The sequence below is a fragment of the Cryptomeria japonica genome, chromosome 7 (genome assembly GCF_030272615.1).
Source record: "Cryptomeria japonica chromosome 7, Sugi_1.0, whole genome shotgun sequence".
NCBI lineage: Eukaryota > Viridiplantae > Streptophyta > Pinopsida > Cupressales > Cupressaceae > Cryptomeria > Cryptomeria japonica.
In genome coordinates, this window is record NC_081411.1 from 357,571,618 (window position 1) to 357,589,579 (window position 17,962).

At 36.7% G+C, this 17,962-nt stretch overlaps 1 protein-coding gene across 2 annotated transcripts; it reads left to right on the top strand.

Annotated features, from left to right (window-relative positions):
* The first annotated feature begins 412 nt into the window (after positions 1–412).
* On the top strand, positions 413–6,643 carry LOC131072173 (sulfate transporter 3.1). 2 transcript variants are annotated; one of them, XM_058008250.2, is made up of 14 exons: positions 413–805; positions 904–952; positions 1,039–1,113; positions 1,773–1,980; positions 2,103–2,274; positions 2,406–2,471; positions 2,759–2,872; positions 2,954–3,070; positions 3,889–4,015; positions 4,192–4,478; positions 5,555–5,745; positions 5,827–5,912; positions 6,011–6,087; positions 6,188–6,643. In XM_058008250.2, exons 1-14 carry the CDS (start codon positions 515–517, stop codon positions 6,323–6,325), a joined length of 1,998 nt encoding a protein of 665 aa, XP_057864233.2. In that variant the 5' UTR covers positions 413–514; the 3' UTR covers positions 6,326–6,643. The 2 variants fall into 2 exon arrangements, with proteins under 2 accessions (XP_057864233.2, XP_057864234.2); XM_058008251.2 differs by lacking the exon at positions 1,039–1,113 and having other exon boundaries at positions 416–805; positions 6,188–6,641.
* The last annotated feature ends 11,319 nt before the right edge of the window (positions 6,644–17,962 follow it).

Consider the following 17,962-nt stretch of genomic DNA (forward strand, 5'->3'; position numbering starts at 1 on the left):
AATTTACATAGAATTATCATGTTAAGAAAAATCACAAGATTTGCACTGTTCCTACTCAATTACTAAAATGACTTTAATGTTTTCAACAACAATAAATTTACATAGAATTCACTATTAATCATGTTAAGAAAAATCACGAGATTTGCATTGTTTCACTATTGCCACCAGTTAAAAATCATTACCAAAATATAAATTGCGAAGTGTCCATTCATTTTTGTAGGCAAATGCATACCATTCTTTAGGACTATAACAAGGAATAATATAGACAAAGATGGCTAGGTACTTTATTGATAAGGATGAATACGTATAGGCCAAACTAGGACGACTTTCAATGAATGGACGTAGTTTACTGGAACTAAAGTCCATGAAATAAAGTCCTCGGTACAGCAACATGTTGGGTCCCTGAGACCACTATTGATGGCCTGGCTACACCTCCTTATAGAGCAGCATAATTCAACTGAAGCTATTGGATTTTCAACAACATTTTCTGTCTCAGTTAAAGCTTGCAACTGCAATGGAGGGAGGAGAAAAGAGTGATAACTTGGAAATGGTGGTGATTCATAAAATTAATGTTCCTCCTCCTCAGAACACAAGCTTTGTTAGTGAAGTAGGCAAAGCAGTCAAAGAAACTTTGTTTCCTGATGATCCATTCAAGCAGTTCAACAATCAGCCAAGGGGACGTAAGTGCATTCTTGGCCTGCAATTTGTGTTTCCAATCTTAGAGTGGGCACCCAAATATTCATTTGAGTTGTTCAAGTCAGATCTTATATCAGGAATCACCATTGCCAGCCTTGCCATCCCACAGGTAATACAAAATAGTTATTATATATTCAAAGCAGTGCCTTTTTTTCTTGATTTTGTTTTGGGCATGATAAATATAAATGGTTCTGATTGTTTGTGTAGGGAATAAGCTATGCAAAGCTTGCCAACTTGCCTCCGTTGATGGGACTATGTAAGTAGTTTAATATAAATGTTTTATTTGCCTGACTGCTCTATTGTATTCCAATGGTCAACACTAAAAGTGGCTCTCTTTTACAGTTATGAATAAAAAATTGAAGTATCTATGGATTGGAATGCCATTAAAGAAACATAGGAGCTGGATACTTTCACAATGTAATATAAAATTTACATAATTTCTTGCAGCTTAGATTACATATGCCTCAATTGGAACTTGTGTCTTTTAAATGGATTAGGCCAATCTTAATATATAAATGTCACTGTAACAAACTTCATCTTGGACTATTCAATTCTTTATTGGATGTTTCTGCCTAATTTGATCGCGACAGTTTGCAGGATACAAACCTTTCATCTTCAATTTGTTCTAAAATTAGCATGGATGCTCTGTATATATATTTTAGATGATGGGTAGTTGGTATAAGTTAACTAATAATATGTTCTAATTGATCTTGAGAGTATGCAAGACCACAACATTTCATCTTCAATTTGTTCTAAAATTAGCATGGATGTTCTGTATTTATAATTTAGATGATGGGTAGCTGGAATAAGTTAACTAATAATATGTTCTAATTGATTTTTAGATTACTATAGCATTAAAGTGGAGCATTGGGTTTAAGCTTGATTATTGTAGAGTATAGGTCTGTAACAGAGTAAGTTGCTTTTGGATATTTGAAGTGTTATGTTGCATATTTTAGGAAATGGGAACACGGTTCTTTGGTTATACCCTTAACTTTGATCAATATAAAAATAATTAATTTTGTTAAGTACAGAAATTGTTGAGTTTATCTCATATTAATGTGATCATACATTGACAGATTCTAGTTTTGTTCCTCCTCTGATATATGCAATGCTTGGGAGTTCTAAGGATATGGCTGTGGGTCCAGTAGCCGTGGCATCCATTCTTCTTGCCTCCATGCTAACTGATGAGATCTCCCCTACACAGGACCCTGTGCTGTATGTACAAGTAGCTTTGACTGCCACTCTTTTTGCTGGCATTTTCCAAGCCTGCTTGGGTATTTTCAGGTTCTTATGCCAATGATCTCCATCTAAACTGAGTTTTGTCCTGAATTTAATCTGTGAAGTTCTTATTGTAAAATAGTTTCTAATCTCTGAAGTTCCTATTGCTGTATTTTACAATGGAGCAGGTTGGGATTCATCATAGAATTTCTTTCACATGCAACAATAATTGGATTCATGGCCGGGGCAGCCACGATTGTGTTCCTTCAACAGATGAAAGGTATCCTGGGTCTGGAACATTTTACCACCAAAACAGATATGATTTCTGTCCTTCGCTCAGCACTCCAACAAGTTCACAAGGTTCTCCCATAACTATTCATTTGCTATTGTTTAGTTTTCTTTCTTATAACTACAGACAATGTTACCTCCTCCACAGTAACTGCTTATTTTACGTGCCTTGTACTGAAAATAGATATTTGTGTGTGGGGCAGTGGAGATGGGAAAGCATCGTACTGGGAGCATTCTTTCTAATATTCCTATTAACAACCCGTTACATTGTGAGTATCACAACATTTAATTATATGGATCAGTGTTTTTCAGCAAGGTTTAAACGGTAAATTTGTTTGCGTGGTTAATTTGTTTGCCGTGGTTTATCCAAAATGATATTAGCTTCTTCAGTAAGATCTATATATAATTTGTAATTTCGAATAAATTACCTAAATAACTCAAAACTTACCTAACCCTATATGCAGAAAGTGGTGAGATTAACTCCGAGTTACTGTGTTTTTTTTGGGCTATTGGTTGTCCACAAAAAGGTAATATATGTTTAAATATATGTTGACAGAGCAAGAGAAGGCCACGGCTATTCTGGTTATCAGCTGTTGCTCCTCTCACATCCATTGTCGTAGGAAGCCTTCTGGTTTTTAGTTCTCATGCAGAAAAGCATGGAGTTAATATTGTATGTGCAACCTTCACTTTTGTCTTCAAAACTGTATTTTATGGGGTACGCTTTATAATTCTTCTTGCATTTGAATAACAGGTGGGTCACTTGAAGAAAGGTCTGAATCCGGTTTCCAGTAGCCAGTTAGCCTTTCATGGAAGCTACATGAAAATCACTTTGAAAACGGGAGCCATAGTCGGCATCATTGCATTAACAGTAAGAGAGAAATGATCCTTTGAAATGAATAACACAGTGTGACAGTACATACATATATTTTATATATGTTTGAGTGCATCTTTTAAAAAAATTGTTTTTTATTAGGTTTGAATAAAAATATCATAATTTAAATTGTTTTTCTAAAACATTTTTTAAATTATATAAAATTGAATTAAATTTAAAAAATTATGATATAGTTCCATGTTTTGATTATATAAGGGAAGGACCCTGATCCCATAGAACAAAAAGTAGGAGAACTAGGCCATTACAGCCCAGACAAGATCCAGCATTACATCACCAGGAACAGCCAGCAAAAACAAACAGGTCGAACAACCACTAGGCAGGCTAACTACTACAAAATGTCAGAAAACCTTAGATACATTAAGCAGTAATGTTGTCCATACTAGAGTCAATTATGCAGTTCATTATACCAGAAAACAGAGTTTTTTTCATAAAGAGCTAGACATAAGTACAGCAAACAGAGTTTTTTTCATAAAGAGCTAGACATAAGTACAGCAAACAGAGTTTTTTTCATAAAGAGCTAGACATAAGTACAGCAACGTAAAGAAAAACATTAATTCTAAGGAGCAGTGATCAGGTCTCAATTTTCAGTCAGCGCAGTAAGAGTATATTTTAAGTTTTGATTTGTTTAGTTGATTAGTTGGAAATCGTATTCATAGATGAATTTTAAAAAGATAAATCATCTAAACAACTCAATTTATAAATATATTGTTAAGTTTAGCTCATGTTTTCACTGAAACTTCCATATTTAGTTATAATTTGCTTTACAGATATGTTAATAATCATTTTTTGGGCAGGAAGGAATTGCAGTTGGGAGAACATTCTCTTTGCTAAAGAACTATCGTATTGATGGAAATAAAGAGATGATTGCTATTGGTATGATGAACATAGCCGGTTCCTGCACCTCCTGTTATATTTCATCAGGTGCACATATTTTGTTTCTTTATCAAATTTCATTCCATTCTTTCTTTTTCTGTCACAAGTTGGTGCTGCAGCATGCAGCATGCAGATGAATGTAAACTTCCATTTGCTCAGTTGGCTTTTAATCAATGATTAGTGTTAGATATTAGGATGTCTGACTGATTAGTTGGTTTGTGCAGGTTCATTATCCAGATCAGCTGTGAACTCTAATGCAGGATGCAAAACAATAATCTCTAATATAGTAATGGCTGCTGCTGTGATGCTAACACTTCTGTTTCTAACTCCTTTGTTCTACTATACTCCAATTGCGGTATTGTCGTCCATAATAATCTCCGCCATGCTTGGCCTGATAGACCTGCAAAGTGCACTTCATCTGTGGAAGGTGGACAAATTAGATTTCCTCGTCTGCCTGGGAGGCTATTTGGGTGTTGTGTTTGCAAATATTGAAGTTGGCTTGACCATAGCGGTATATTTACTTGCTCATATATGCAAATTGTGTGTTAAAGAGAACCTATTGGAACCTACTGTTTACAATCACAATATATATATAATATCGCTTCTTTATTTGGAACCAGGCAAGCAATTGTCATCCACCAAAAAGTTTATTTGGTGGACTACCACTGTTGCTATGCAGTTATGGATTCCACATTTTAAGATAGCTGTATTGAGTCAGTGCATTTCATTGCCTGGTAGAAGTTCCTCAAGATAAACAATCAAAGACCAATTTAAACAAGGAAATCTTTAAGATCAACAAATATCTTGTTTCTAAGCTTAAATCTTTGTGTATTAAAAATAAATTCTAATTTTGACCTAAAAATTTTAAATTATCATTTTTTATAACTAATATAAATATTTTAATTGAAAAAATATGACAGTTCAATTTATTGTTTGAGTTGGGCTGAGGGCATATCTCGATTGATAAGAACTAAATCTTTCTGTGATAAGAACTTTCTGTAATAAGAAGAGGTCCAATTTTTTTCCAGCCCATTTGACATTTATTATTATTATTTTTCTTCTTTGTAAGAAACAAGAATCTTTTCATTTAAAAAAAATCTTTTACAAGCATTTTCATATGCAATTATTATTAGTGATTTAAATCATGACAATAAACTTTATCATTTTAAAAACCAATTTCTTTTAACTATCATCTCTTCATAACCAGCCAAGATGTTTGACTAACAGTTATCTTACTAGATTGGATGCCACAAATCACTCTAAGTTAATCACTTAACTACATTGATATTTATTTATGGAAACATGTGGCATGCATACTGAAATCTTTGCAGGATTTCAAAGAAATCCCCCTTAAGAACATTTCCATATAGAATTATTAACAATTCTGAATTGTGATTGTGAAGATGCCACATGCTATTCTGCTAGGACCATATTAAGATTCACATTTTGTACTTGTAAGAAACCTATTGGATAACAACCACCCAAAAGAACTGAAAAAAGTGTTACTTTCAGTTTTCAGTGTTTGTTTCCTGATATGATTATCTGTTTCATGATTTTCGGTTTATTTGACTCTACGTGTATATGCAGGTATCTCTCTCAATGTTAAGACTATTGATGCACATAATGAGGCCTGATACTACAGTTTTAGGAAATATTCCTGGAACTTGTGTGTATAGAAGCATACAACAGTATCCTCAAGCTAATAGGATCCCAGGCATTCTTGTTCTGCGTATTGATTCTCCAATCTATTTCGCTAATGCCAACTACATAAAAGACAGGTAGTCTGCTTCTTTCCATTACTTTCATTAAACAATTTCTTCTCAGCCATAATCATCAATATTTTTCTTGGGTTATCTCAGATTACTAAGATGGATAGAAGAAGAGGAAAGAAAGCTGGTCAAGCTTGATCAAATGATGCTGCGTTTCATCGTGCTGGAATTAAGCTGTAAGCACATCTCTCTTCATATATTGATGCAAACAAATCAAAAAAATTGTTATTTTTAGTGTTTTTGTTATTTACAGTAACTCCTTATCAATCTCCAGCTGTGACAACCATGGACACAAGCGGACTAAACATTCTTGAGGAGCTTAAGAAGACATTAAACCGCCAAAATATGCAGGTTATCTCTTAATCCTTACAACTCACATTGCCTTATACTCTGTTTTTTTGGGTCTGAGAGAATTATATTGAATCATGTTCATGCATTGATTATTATGCAGCTAGTACTGGCAAATCCCACAAGTCAGCTGTTGGAGAAACTTCACAAGTCCAACTTTATGGAGGTTCTGGAACAAAAGTCTGTGTTTGTTACAGTGGATGAGGCAGTGATTGTTTGCAGCTCTGTTATGCAGTCCTGAAATATCATCATCACCAAAAGGATATTTTCTATAGCATTATCTATGAAATAGTATATGTTGGTCAAAGGGTTTAATTCAATTGGTTGGGCATGATTGTTTGAGGATAATGGTATGTGATATAGAAGCCGTCTATCAAGGTTCATATTTCAGGAAGCAATCTCTGGATGAATTTGACGGACTGGATCCCCTTGCATGTGGCTGCTTAGCTCAAGAGGCTTGTAGTTTAGCTTGCTCAAATTATTGTAATCTGTTATATTAATGTAGAAATGCCAACATCTATGTATGCTGACTTATTTCCATAAAAAATATATTATACGTTGAAAATTTTTGAGTTAATGAAAATCATAATTATAAACAACACCTGTATGGACTAATATTGTTATTTGTTACTTAAACAACACCTGTATTGACTACAACTTATCAGTTAAGTATTTGTGCATGAAAATTTGAATAATTAACAACAAATATATTAATCACAAAAGGCTATTTTATATTTGTGGACAAGAGCTAGTTGCGCATCATTAGCAGCAATACTTATTGAAGAAAAAGACATCTCTCTGTACCAAATTAGCTGGGTCATTTTCTGCATAAAAAAGACAGAAGACCTCTGAGATATGAAAATTATGCCCTTTTCAAGTGTCATTGAGCTGACTCCCTTATCTTGTAAGGCTTCTTTATATCGTTATCCATGTCTGGTCGGTGCCACCAAATTAATGCCTATAGATTTTTCTTTCCATGGTCAATTGATCTGCAAAGACATTATGAATAATAATAATAATAATAAATAATTTATGAGCACTAATATATGGAGGCATTTATTCTGGTTTCAAAACGGCAGTACGGATTGACTTCAAAACGACAATACTGATTGACTTCAAAACGACAATACTGATTGACTAACATGTGTGTAAAGGTCTGTTTTGGAGCCAGAATAGCTTCGGCCCTAATATATAACCTATGAATGAGCACTCTTGGGCCTTTCACTTGATGCAACAAGTACATAAGAAAAAAAATCTTTTGGAATCTTAAAATGTTAAAGGAAATGACAAAAAAACATTAATGGATCAAGTCATTATCATAATTATGAATGTGTTTATTTTATTTAATTATATTTTCATTATAGATTCATTATTTTTTGGAGTTTAAAGTTCTAAAGAAAATGACAATAATCTATTATTGGATCAAGTCACCATCATAATTATGCATGTGTAGATTCCATTCAATTATATCTCATTATAGATTCAGAGCACATATTAAAATACCAAATATAGCATCACTTACCATTATAATTCCTAATTTGACAAAGACAAGTGTAAAAGGATAAATGCAACTTCACAAGGAGATAAGCCTAACATCATTTTCTTCTCATCTAGAAGATATAATGGATGAAATCATTTAAATATTCAGCTTTCAAGATATTTAAGCTTTGGTTTATTTTTTAAAGATATTTTAAATCTATGAATATAAATTTATTTATTATAATAATTTGTAATAATATTTTTTCAATTAAGTTTCTTACATTCTTTAAAATTCATAAAGAACTTTTTCTATCATAATGATGTTTAAAATCTTGCATACAATCAAATACAGAAATTGATTAGCAAATAACAAGAAATGCTAGTAAAAAAAAATAAAATTATAATTAAGAAAAGTCAAATGTTGAATAAGCTATGCATTCCCATACACATTACGCAGGATTATAGTTTTTTTTTAATCATACAATAATATTAGTATGGTATTAATTCTTAAATATGGCGAGGAAGCAGAGAGGCACGGGATTACAGAAGGCAAACCCTAACAACAGAGACAAGGGTTTTGAAGCAATGGAGATTGATCTTGCAAACATTATTGGTCGGGACATCCAAGCATTTGACCAAACAACCATTATTGGACGCTTTCTGGGCAAGCGCAAATCAAGGCTTGACATTAGAGGATGGGTCAAAGATTCATGGCTAAAAGTCAAGGAAATATATTTTATGCAGAAACAATTTTTCATGGTGGAATTTGAAAACGAAGAAGATTTGATTTTGCAAGGAGAACCCTAGAAAATTGATGAATCCTTTGTTTTCATAAAAAAGAAAAAATGAGAACCCAACTTCGATCCAATAGCTATGAATCCAAAAGATCGCCCCCATTGGATTCAACTTTATAATTTACCTTTTGAGTTTTGGAGCGAAGATTTCATCATAGCGATAGCAAATCAAATTCGATTTTCTTTAAATATGGATACGGGGGAGGACGATGTCATCCATTACACAAGAATTCAATTAATTTCAATTACAAATGTTCCTAAGAAGATTAAACTTAAGTTTTCTGCAGGCAAATGGTTTCAGACGGTTGAAATTAAAGAACCAAAATTTGTTTGCCTCTAATGCAGAAGGAGAAACCACAACAAAGAAAATTGTAGAGTCCCTCGAAAGAATGTGTGCAGACCCAAAAGGGAAGATAGAAGGATGTAAGTGGTTAAAGATGCAACAATCAACAAAGGAAAATCAATATCTCCAGGCGATATTGGGACAGGAAATTCCAAAGATCTTGATATAGAAAATCTTATTCAAGAAGAGGATACTAAGACCACAAACAATCATGGATTGACATTGATAGATAACCCACTAGTGAACCTCTACGATGACGTCGTGACAGAACCTTGTGCAGAGGCAAGCATGGAGGAATTAGATGTCATAGAACCAATAACTATCAATCAGACTCTAATTCAAGAGGTAGGAATGTATCAAAGGTTAAAACATGTAGGAAGACAAATTAAAAGAAGCGGGAAGAAGATGGGCTCCTTCTAGATCAAACATCCATCAAAACCTATCTTCTACGATCCAGTGGAGGCAATTCATGTTGGCATTAGATTCTCATTGATGTCAAGAATTGAGAAGATGCAGTGGAGAGTTCAGATTGACAGGTTGGCAAAAGTGTTGCTGCAACATCATATAACACAACGTGTCATTGAGACATAAAAATGGACAAGGAGGACACAAGCAATTGTGTTGGAAATGTATTGTGAAGCCTGGTCTGACTCAGAAAAAGTTAGCTGCAGTTGTCAATAACACACAGGTTATCGCATGTAGTTACAGGGAGTATCAGTCACAGCTGTCAATAACACATAGATTATCGCTATCTACAAAGATGCAAAATGTGACTACAGATGTCAATAATATGACAGGTTAGTTGTGTTGGTCTATTGGGATGTCAATAACATGAGGGTTATGCGGCACCCACTATCCCATAGCAAGAAACAGTTAAGGCAAAACACTCTGCGGGCTAGTCGCTAAAGTATGACGAAGATGTCAATCACACGCAGGTTATGTTACTCGGCTTATCCTGCGGCATGTTATTCGCTGTTAGATAACCTTGTGGGATAACACTTAAGTGAAGCAAACAGTGAATCTCGTTATCCTGCGGCATGTTATTCGTTGTAAGATAACCTTACGAGGTAACAATAAACAAAGTTAAATAGGGCAACCCGTTATCCTGCGCCGTGCAAACTTGGAGAGAGATGGTCGTGCAGGGTAAAAATACCAAAGGGAATAGATGGATTTCGTTAGCCCGCATGGTAAGAAGGCCTGAGAGGAAATGACACGGGATAAGGAAATCAGTAGAAAGCGTGTTATCCCGTCAGCCTGCATGAAGGAAGTGTTGTTGATTCGCGACACGTATAACACACGTGTTATGTGTTCTGAGGAACACATTTGTGTAGCTCATGAGTCCAACATGGATTTTCTTTCACACATGGACCCTTTGTGAGATGAGGTTTTTGTTAATGGGTCCCACCATTCACCAAGTGGTTGAGTGACAGGTAAATGTTAGGTGGACAATAAAATCTTTTTGATTGGTCAATGAAGCAAGAGCATACGTATCAGATAAAATTTTCCAGTTTGAGCAACACACAAAAACAGAAGTAAATGTTGGGAAGAGTTCCAATTAAAAATATATTCTCGAAATAAAAAATTGTGTACAAGATAAAATTTGATCTCTGAGATTACTGAGAATAGAAGGAATGTGCAATTTAATATGGGCAACTACAGACAAAGATGAAGTGACATACACTGCAGAAGGTAGAGCAGCTCCAGAATGATTTGAAGATCTTCAAGTGGGATGCAAAATCCAAGATTACTAAAAATAGTAATCCATTCTCAGAGATATAGTCTGATTTGAGAAGGATTCCAAGGGGGTCATTTATTATTGACGGCTAGTTGTCTGGACATAATGTTCAGAGGATCAAATCAACTGGCGGATTGGATTTCTCAGAGGTCGAGAAGATTAATTTTTTATTCATTTTCTTGGAGAATTTTTTTTTTTGGTTGTATGTAGATTGCCATCAAGTGAAGTCAAGGTGTAGTTGAAGATATTGTGTGTTAGAGAGTTGGAAGTGAGCAGATAGAGAAGCTCTGCAAAAACAGAGAAGGTGAGAACAGAGAGTGGAAAAAGAAGGTAGCAAAAAAGTATATTCCGCAGGTGTCAATAAGATGACGCCCGAGCAGTCAATAACATTGCAAAAAATATTGCTAGCAGAATACTAAGAAGGTAAAGAGAAGATAAGTGGTAGCCAAATGTTGATGTAGAGAGAAAAAATAGAGGATTAAGGTAGAGTAGACAAGGCACAAATATATAGAAAATAGGTGAAGAAGACAAAACCAAAAAAGTGAAGAGGTATACAAGAGAAGAGAAATAAAAGCAACAACATAACACAATAGAAAAATGTGCATAACATTCTGTGAGCTGGCAGTTGGAAATTAGTAAGGTGTTACAAAACTCATTTGTAGCAAGGTCTCTATAGTATCAAATTGTTTATTGAATAATTGTAAATCTTTGAGTGGGTGCTCAGAGCAAGGGTAGGTGCTCGTTTGAGTAGGTGCTCATAAAATCAGGGGTTGGTGCTCCTTTGGGTTGGTGCTCATAAACTACAGGGGTTGGTTCTCCTTGGGTTGTTTCCCTAAAACATAATGTAATTAGTTTTTCATTGTGAGGGTGGATCGGAGCAGTAAACTCCAACATCATTTCTCACTGAGGTTTTTCCCCATCGTGGGTTTTCCTCGTATATCCTTGTGTTATGTGAATGCCTCTTGTTTGCGAGTGCTTTAATTTATTTTCTTATTTGCGTTGGAAAAATCAGATTTAAAGTTCTAAATTTCTAGTTATCACCAATTCATCCCCCCTCTTAGTGATCATTTGTGTTCTTCAATTCCTCCCTTGGGAAGAAATGAGGGTTTTCACTTGGAATGTTAGGGCATTAAATGTCTCTAACAAGCGGCGTATGATCAAACACCATTTGGAAAATCAATTAATCAAAATTGTTATGCTACAAGAGACTAAATTACCAAAGGAGACTATGGGTGCTTTCATGAAATATTGTTATGGCTAGACAAGCTTCTCCCAAGAAGCGGAAGGTTGCTTCAGAGGATTGAGTATTTTGTGTTGATCAAACAAGACCTAACTTGATCTTGATTATGCATTCCTCTTGCAATTCAATCAAATGCAAGGTAAGAAGTATTTTTTCAGACCTCAATTTCCTCCTATATAATATATATGGGCCCATCAAAACCTTAGAGAAATAGGATTTGTGGAACTCTCTAGAAAGGGATCTCCATAATCATCAAAACAAAGCAATTTTAGCAAGTGACTTTAATGCTACTATGCATCCTAGTGAAAAGATTGGTGGGCTAGGGAGAATGGATTAGGTGCAAGAGGACTTTAGCAAATTTGTTGGGACAAGTAAATTGGTGGACATAGTACCACAAAATGGCAAGTTCATGTGGATGAATCAAAGACCAGGCTTCTCTAATATTGCAAAAATTTGAGACAATTTCCTTATGATAGATGATTTGTTGGGAGCCCCTACACCATCGAGTGTTGTCATCAAACCAATCCCAATCTCAAATCATTTTCTAGTTGAACTGAATATCTTGGAAGAATCATGTCTTGTCAAGAGCTAGTTCAAGTTTGAAAAGATGTGGTTCAGGTTGAGGGGTCTGACAGAGTTAATAGCGTAAATGTTGGTCTAAGTCTAGCCATATGATAGGAACAAGAATGTACACCTTTTGTAAAAGAACGTAATTATTGAAGGAGAAACTTAAGTAGTGGAATAAGGAGGTTTTCAAGAATATCTTTGAAGAAAAAACTAGAGGAAGAACTAGAAGTGTTGGGTAACCAAGTTATAGAGGACAATATGTCTTAGAATGAATACCAGAAGGAAAAATAATTAATGAAGGAATATAAGGAGATGTTGATTTGTGAGGAATGCTATAGGAAATCAAAATCTCGAGAGAATTGGCTAAAGGAGGGTGATTGAAATACAATTTTTTTTCTTTTTTTTCTTTTTTAAATCAAGAGTTTACAAAATATCAAGGAACTAGAGGGGGAGGCAAGCCTCAACCCACAAAAACAAAATTAAACATTGAGAACCAACAGACTAAGCTAGAGAATATATGTCTCAAATAAACTAATCAACCAACAAAACATCCTAACCGAGGGGGCAGTAATCAAATGTAATAGAATGATAATCAGAATAGCATAGTCCCCAGCCAAGGCAATAGAAAGGAGCCACAAAAGGAGTATATGTCGATGCGATCAGCCCGGGCAACGATCATTTCACAGCAAAAATTCGGGGGCGGTATACGTCAATAGAGGATGTCATTCTGATTTTCAACCCAGGCAGTCCACCCAATAGGGCCCTCCATCCAAACAATGTTTCTTCTATCTTGAATCTGGGCAAGCATAGCAATCTGTGGTGGTGCCATGCCATTGTCATGTATTTCCTTCTTTAGCTTGCTCAGGGCATGGTCAAAGGAGGTGAGGCTCTTAGCACTTCTCATCCACTCGTACCCACCACGCATCTCATAGACTAACATGGTAGGTACCCCATCTTTGAGGAACCTAAGCAGTTTCTTTCTTTCAATGTCCATGATGATAAATACCTGCACAACAATATTGTGAAAGGTGAGGCTTTTGAAAGACTCAGTAAGGATCCTGGGTTGATCCTGAAATCTGTCATCATTTCTAATTTTCCATAGTTGCCATAAAATATAAGCAGAGAGAATAGACCAAAGAAGATTAACATCTTTTTTAATTCCATGAATATGTCCAATAACAATCTCCAAAATATTTACACTGAGAGGTAAGATAAAACCAAACATAATCCATATTTCCTTAGCAACAATGCAGTCAAAAAAAATATGTCTAGAAGTCTTCGGAGTCTTACAAATAGAGCAAAGATCAGTATTAGAATTTTCCTTTCTTATCGACAACCTGTCAATAAGGAGAAGCCATCTAAAATACTTAATTTTTGGTTCAATAGGGGATTTCCAAAATTTGTTGAAGGAGGACTACCAGAGAGAAGCATCAAGATCAGAATACCATATCTGATTAATGTGGGAGAGGATGGTGGGATCATAGGACAACACAACATATATGTCATGGGCTTTAATCTTATGGAGGGAAGTACCACTAGGCCATTTGTAGAGGAGGTGCCTATGGGAGTCGAGGGCACAATCCATGGGAAGATTGAAGGTGGCACGGGCAAGTTGGATCAGTTTGTAAGTTTTTTTCTGGGATTGAGGGAGACCAAAGGTTTTGCTAAGTCCATCCCAAGAGATAAGGACATTAGGTTCCAAGATATCAATGAGGTATCTAATTCCCTTCTGCACCCAAAGTCTAGCAGAGCATCCCCGGGTAAGGGCAAGAGGTTTATTAGAGTGGGTGAGATTCCACCATATAGATCTCTCACCATGAATATGGCCAATGGTATAATAGTCAATGTTGATAAGAGAGCCTCTAACATGCTCCCAGACCTTCCAGATCGACTTGAAAATAGTAGTTCCCTGCACCGAGACAGAGAATTTACCAGCCACAAGATCAGCAAATGGGAGAGATTTCCATGATTTAGCATATTTTGGGATGACTTTCTCAATGTTATTTCTAATGAGAATTTTCCAAGGCTCATCACCGTCAACAGCATGGAAAATCCATTTGGCTGCAAGAGAGATCCCTTGTAATCTAAGGTCTTTAAGGCGGAGGCCACCCATTTTCTTTTCAACATGACACCATGCCCACTTGACACTGTGCTTTTTTCTACTTCCCTTGCCATTGGACCACAAGAAATTCCTTATAAGCTTTTGAATCTCAAGGATTTGGTAGTTGCTAAACATCCAGGCTGAGGAGTAGTATATGCTGTAAGAGGAGAGTATCTTTTGACAAACTTGAACCCTACCAACAAGAGAGAGATACTTATTGTTCCATTTGTTGAGTTTTTGGCCAATTCTCTCTCTGACCCAAGTCCACATTTCTTTGAGGGAGGGGGCGATGGAGAAGGGGATACCAATATATCTAATGATCTTATTAGGTCCCCCCCACTGGAATCCAAGTTACGGGACCCAATCGGGATGTAAGTCTTGCCATCCCAGAAGAACAGACTTAGATTGGGAGATTTTTGCACTAGAGACAAAGCTAAAGATTTCAATTTTTTGGTTAAGGGCTTCAAAGTTCTGCTTGGTGAGTTCAAGGAAAAGTGAGGTATCATCAGCAAATTGGATGTTAAGGAGCTGGGATTGATCAGGGAGTCTAAGACCTTTAACATAGGGGGAAATTGAGTTTTCCCTAAAAAGATAGAAGAGGGCAGGGGCAAGAGGGCACCCTTGGCGGATGGATCTGGACAGTTTGAATGGTAAAGAAAGGGTACCATTAATGTCAATAAGGGCAGAGGCATCCTTAAAGAGGGCTTTAACCATGTCACAGAACTCCTTTGGGAACCCGAAAACATTAAGCATCATAAGGATGAAATCCCATTCAACTCTGTCGTAGGCCTTTTCATAGTCAAGGAGGAACATAGCAGCATCCTGGTTGGAGGTTTTAGCCCATTCCATGGCTTCTCAGTTGGTGATCAAGTTCTCGAGGATATATCTTCCTTTGATAAAGCCAGTTTGGGTTGAGCAGATAAACTTAGGGAGGATTTTTTCAGGTCTACCTACAAGGATTTTGGCCAAGACTTTGTAAGAGACATTGAGGAGGGTGATCGGCCTCCAATTATTGACAAGAGTCTTGTCCCCGTCCTTAGGGAAGAGTTTAATAATCCCCTGGTTGATACCTTCACCCAGAGATCCCTTGTTAATGGCTTCATTGAATATCTCATGGAGGTCTTTACTAACCTAGTCAATATTGGCCTTATATAATTCAGCAGGGAGGCCATCTGGCCCAGGTGCCTTACCATTACTAAGGGAGATGATAGCTCTCTCAACCTCACCAATGGATATCTCTTGCTTAAGAAGTATGGAGTCACCACTAGAGATTTTAGGGGGTATGATAGCAGAAAATCTAATTCTAAGTGTTCTAGCCTCCTCAGAGTCCTTAGATGTGAAGAGGTTCTGATAGTACAGGGAGAAGGCCTCAATGATAGCAGAAGGAACAACAAGTTCCTTACCATCAACCACCAATCTATCCACTTTTTCTCTAAGGTTTTTATGCTTGAGGAGGTTAAAAAAGATTTTTGATCCTCTATCACCAAATTGGAGCCAGTGTTGTCGGGTTTTGATCATAGCACCTCTTATTTTGACTTGTTGATGTTGTCTAAGGGCATTCTTGGCCATAGCCATTTGGGAGGAAATATTAACATTGTCAGGAGATTGTTGCAGTTCACCTTCAAGGGAGTGGAGCATGTTGGAAAGGGATTTCTCAAAGGTTCTAAGATCCATGGCCTTCTTTTGCCCAATGGTTTGAAGGAGTTTCTGCTAGGTGGTAAGGTTATAATTCCATCTGTCAATAGGGGAAGTAAGGTTGCGGTCTTGAAGATTGAAGAATCTGATCATCTTGGTGGCAGCAGGGACCATTGGGTCCTTAAGAAGATTAATATTAAGGAGGAATTTGTACCCAAGCGGAGGGGGAAGGGGAAGGGAGTTGGATAGGCTAATCTAGGCAACAATAGGGTGATGATCCGAGATGGTTGTAGTCAAGACATTTAATCAGTTGCCAAGGTCATCAAGAGGAAAGGAGAAGAAATCCTTGTTAGCATACACCCAGTCAAGTCTAGAGTAGATTCGATTGTATCCTTGTTGGAAATCACACCATGTATACCAAGCACCAGTGTGAGATGCTTTGTTACCAACAAGAGGGCCAAATAAATCCTTATGCTACTTAAGTCTATCCCAGTGAGGTTTTTCAAGGGTTTTCCATTTGAAAGGGTTGCCACCACTCTTATCCTCATGGTGCTCGATCATATTAAAGTCACTTGCGATGATCCAAGGGATATCAAAGAGAGAGTCAAGGTAGTTCCATAGTTCTGTTCTACCTTTATAGTCATTAGGGGCATAAACAGAGCAGACCCTAAAGCGAGAGTTATTGTCATTGAAAATGGTCCAAACAGCCCTGTTGCAGCGGGAGATACCTTTGTGGGTTATCATTTTTTCCCACTTGTTATTGATCAATAGAGCAACACCACCCTTTCCTTTGGGATGGTCAATGTCAATTTTTTAAGAGTCTTTCCAGATAAAGTCTAGACAGACATCCAAATTAAACTTGGTAATTTTGAGTTCTTGCAACATTAGAAAATCGATATCCTTAATCGAGTTGAGATACATTTTAACTACATGTTTTCTACCTGGATCTACCAAGCCTCTGATATTCCAAGAAACTAACTTCATTGAGAACCGATTTGGGGTTTTTGGCCGCTGGTTGGGCCCTTGGTTTTGGAGCCCGGAGGCCTAACAACCATGTTAAGTGTGTCAGACATTTCATCTGAGCCAAGTTCCATCTGCAAATCCAAAATGGCTGGATGCAGATCATTATTCAAAGAGCAGGGGACTTGAGAATAGATGGAGAGGCTGTCATCCATAATAGGAATGATCATAATTATGAAATCATTTTCAATCTCATTAAGCCTATTGAGAGGTGGGTCAAAATCGGTTTTAATATCGGTTGAGTTATAGGGGAGAGGTCCTGGGGGATCCCTAAGTATTGAATCACAACCGCTAGGAGTGTCAATAACAGCCGGGGGTCTACTAAGAGCTTCCCCGGTAATTGAATCGATATTAGAACCATAAGGATTCTCAAAAGCCTGAACAATGGATTTAACCGCTAAGGTCGATCCAGACTTATTTTCTGAGGATCTAGTGGTCATAGCATGATCAATCAGGATTTCAGATTTCTTAGATTTACCAACCACATGAGTTTTGGCCGTGGAGAGTTTTTCAAGAGCAAGCTATTGCGCAGTCTTGCGCCTTCACTTTTTGGATTTCCTGGTAACCAGTTGAAATTCATCACCGTGGTCATCCTCGAGTTGGTCGATGGAAAGAGCTATAGGAGAGTGTGGTGGAGGCGCAAAATTGAATGCCTCGAAGCTAGGGCAAGTTTCAACATTGTCACTATTATTAAGATTCACAGACGAGTCGGGAGTAGTGTTGTTATTCTTAGCAGAGGGGGTGTTCTTAACAAGGGAGGCATTAGTTTTCGAGCCTTTGGGCTCAGAAGGCCTAGGGGGTTTATTTTTATCCAAGTTTTTACCATTAGGGTGGTTGGTTTTCTTAATGATAGGGCAATTGTTGCGAACATGGCCTTCTCTCTTATAGAGAAAGCAGGCATTCAGACCACATAAGATCTCAAGCGGGCAAGACATACATTCTCCTTCTATATTAATCTTAAGTT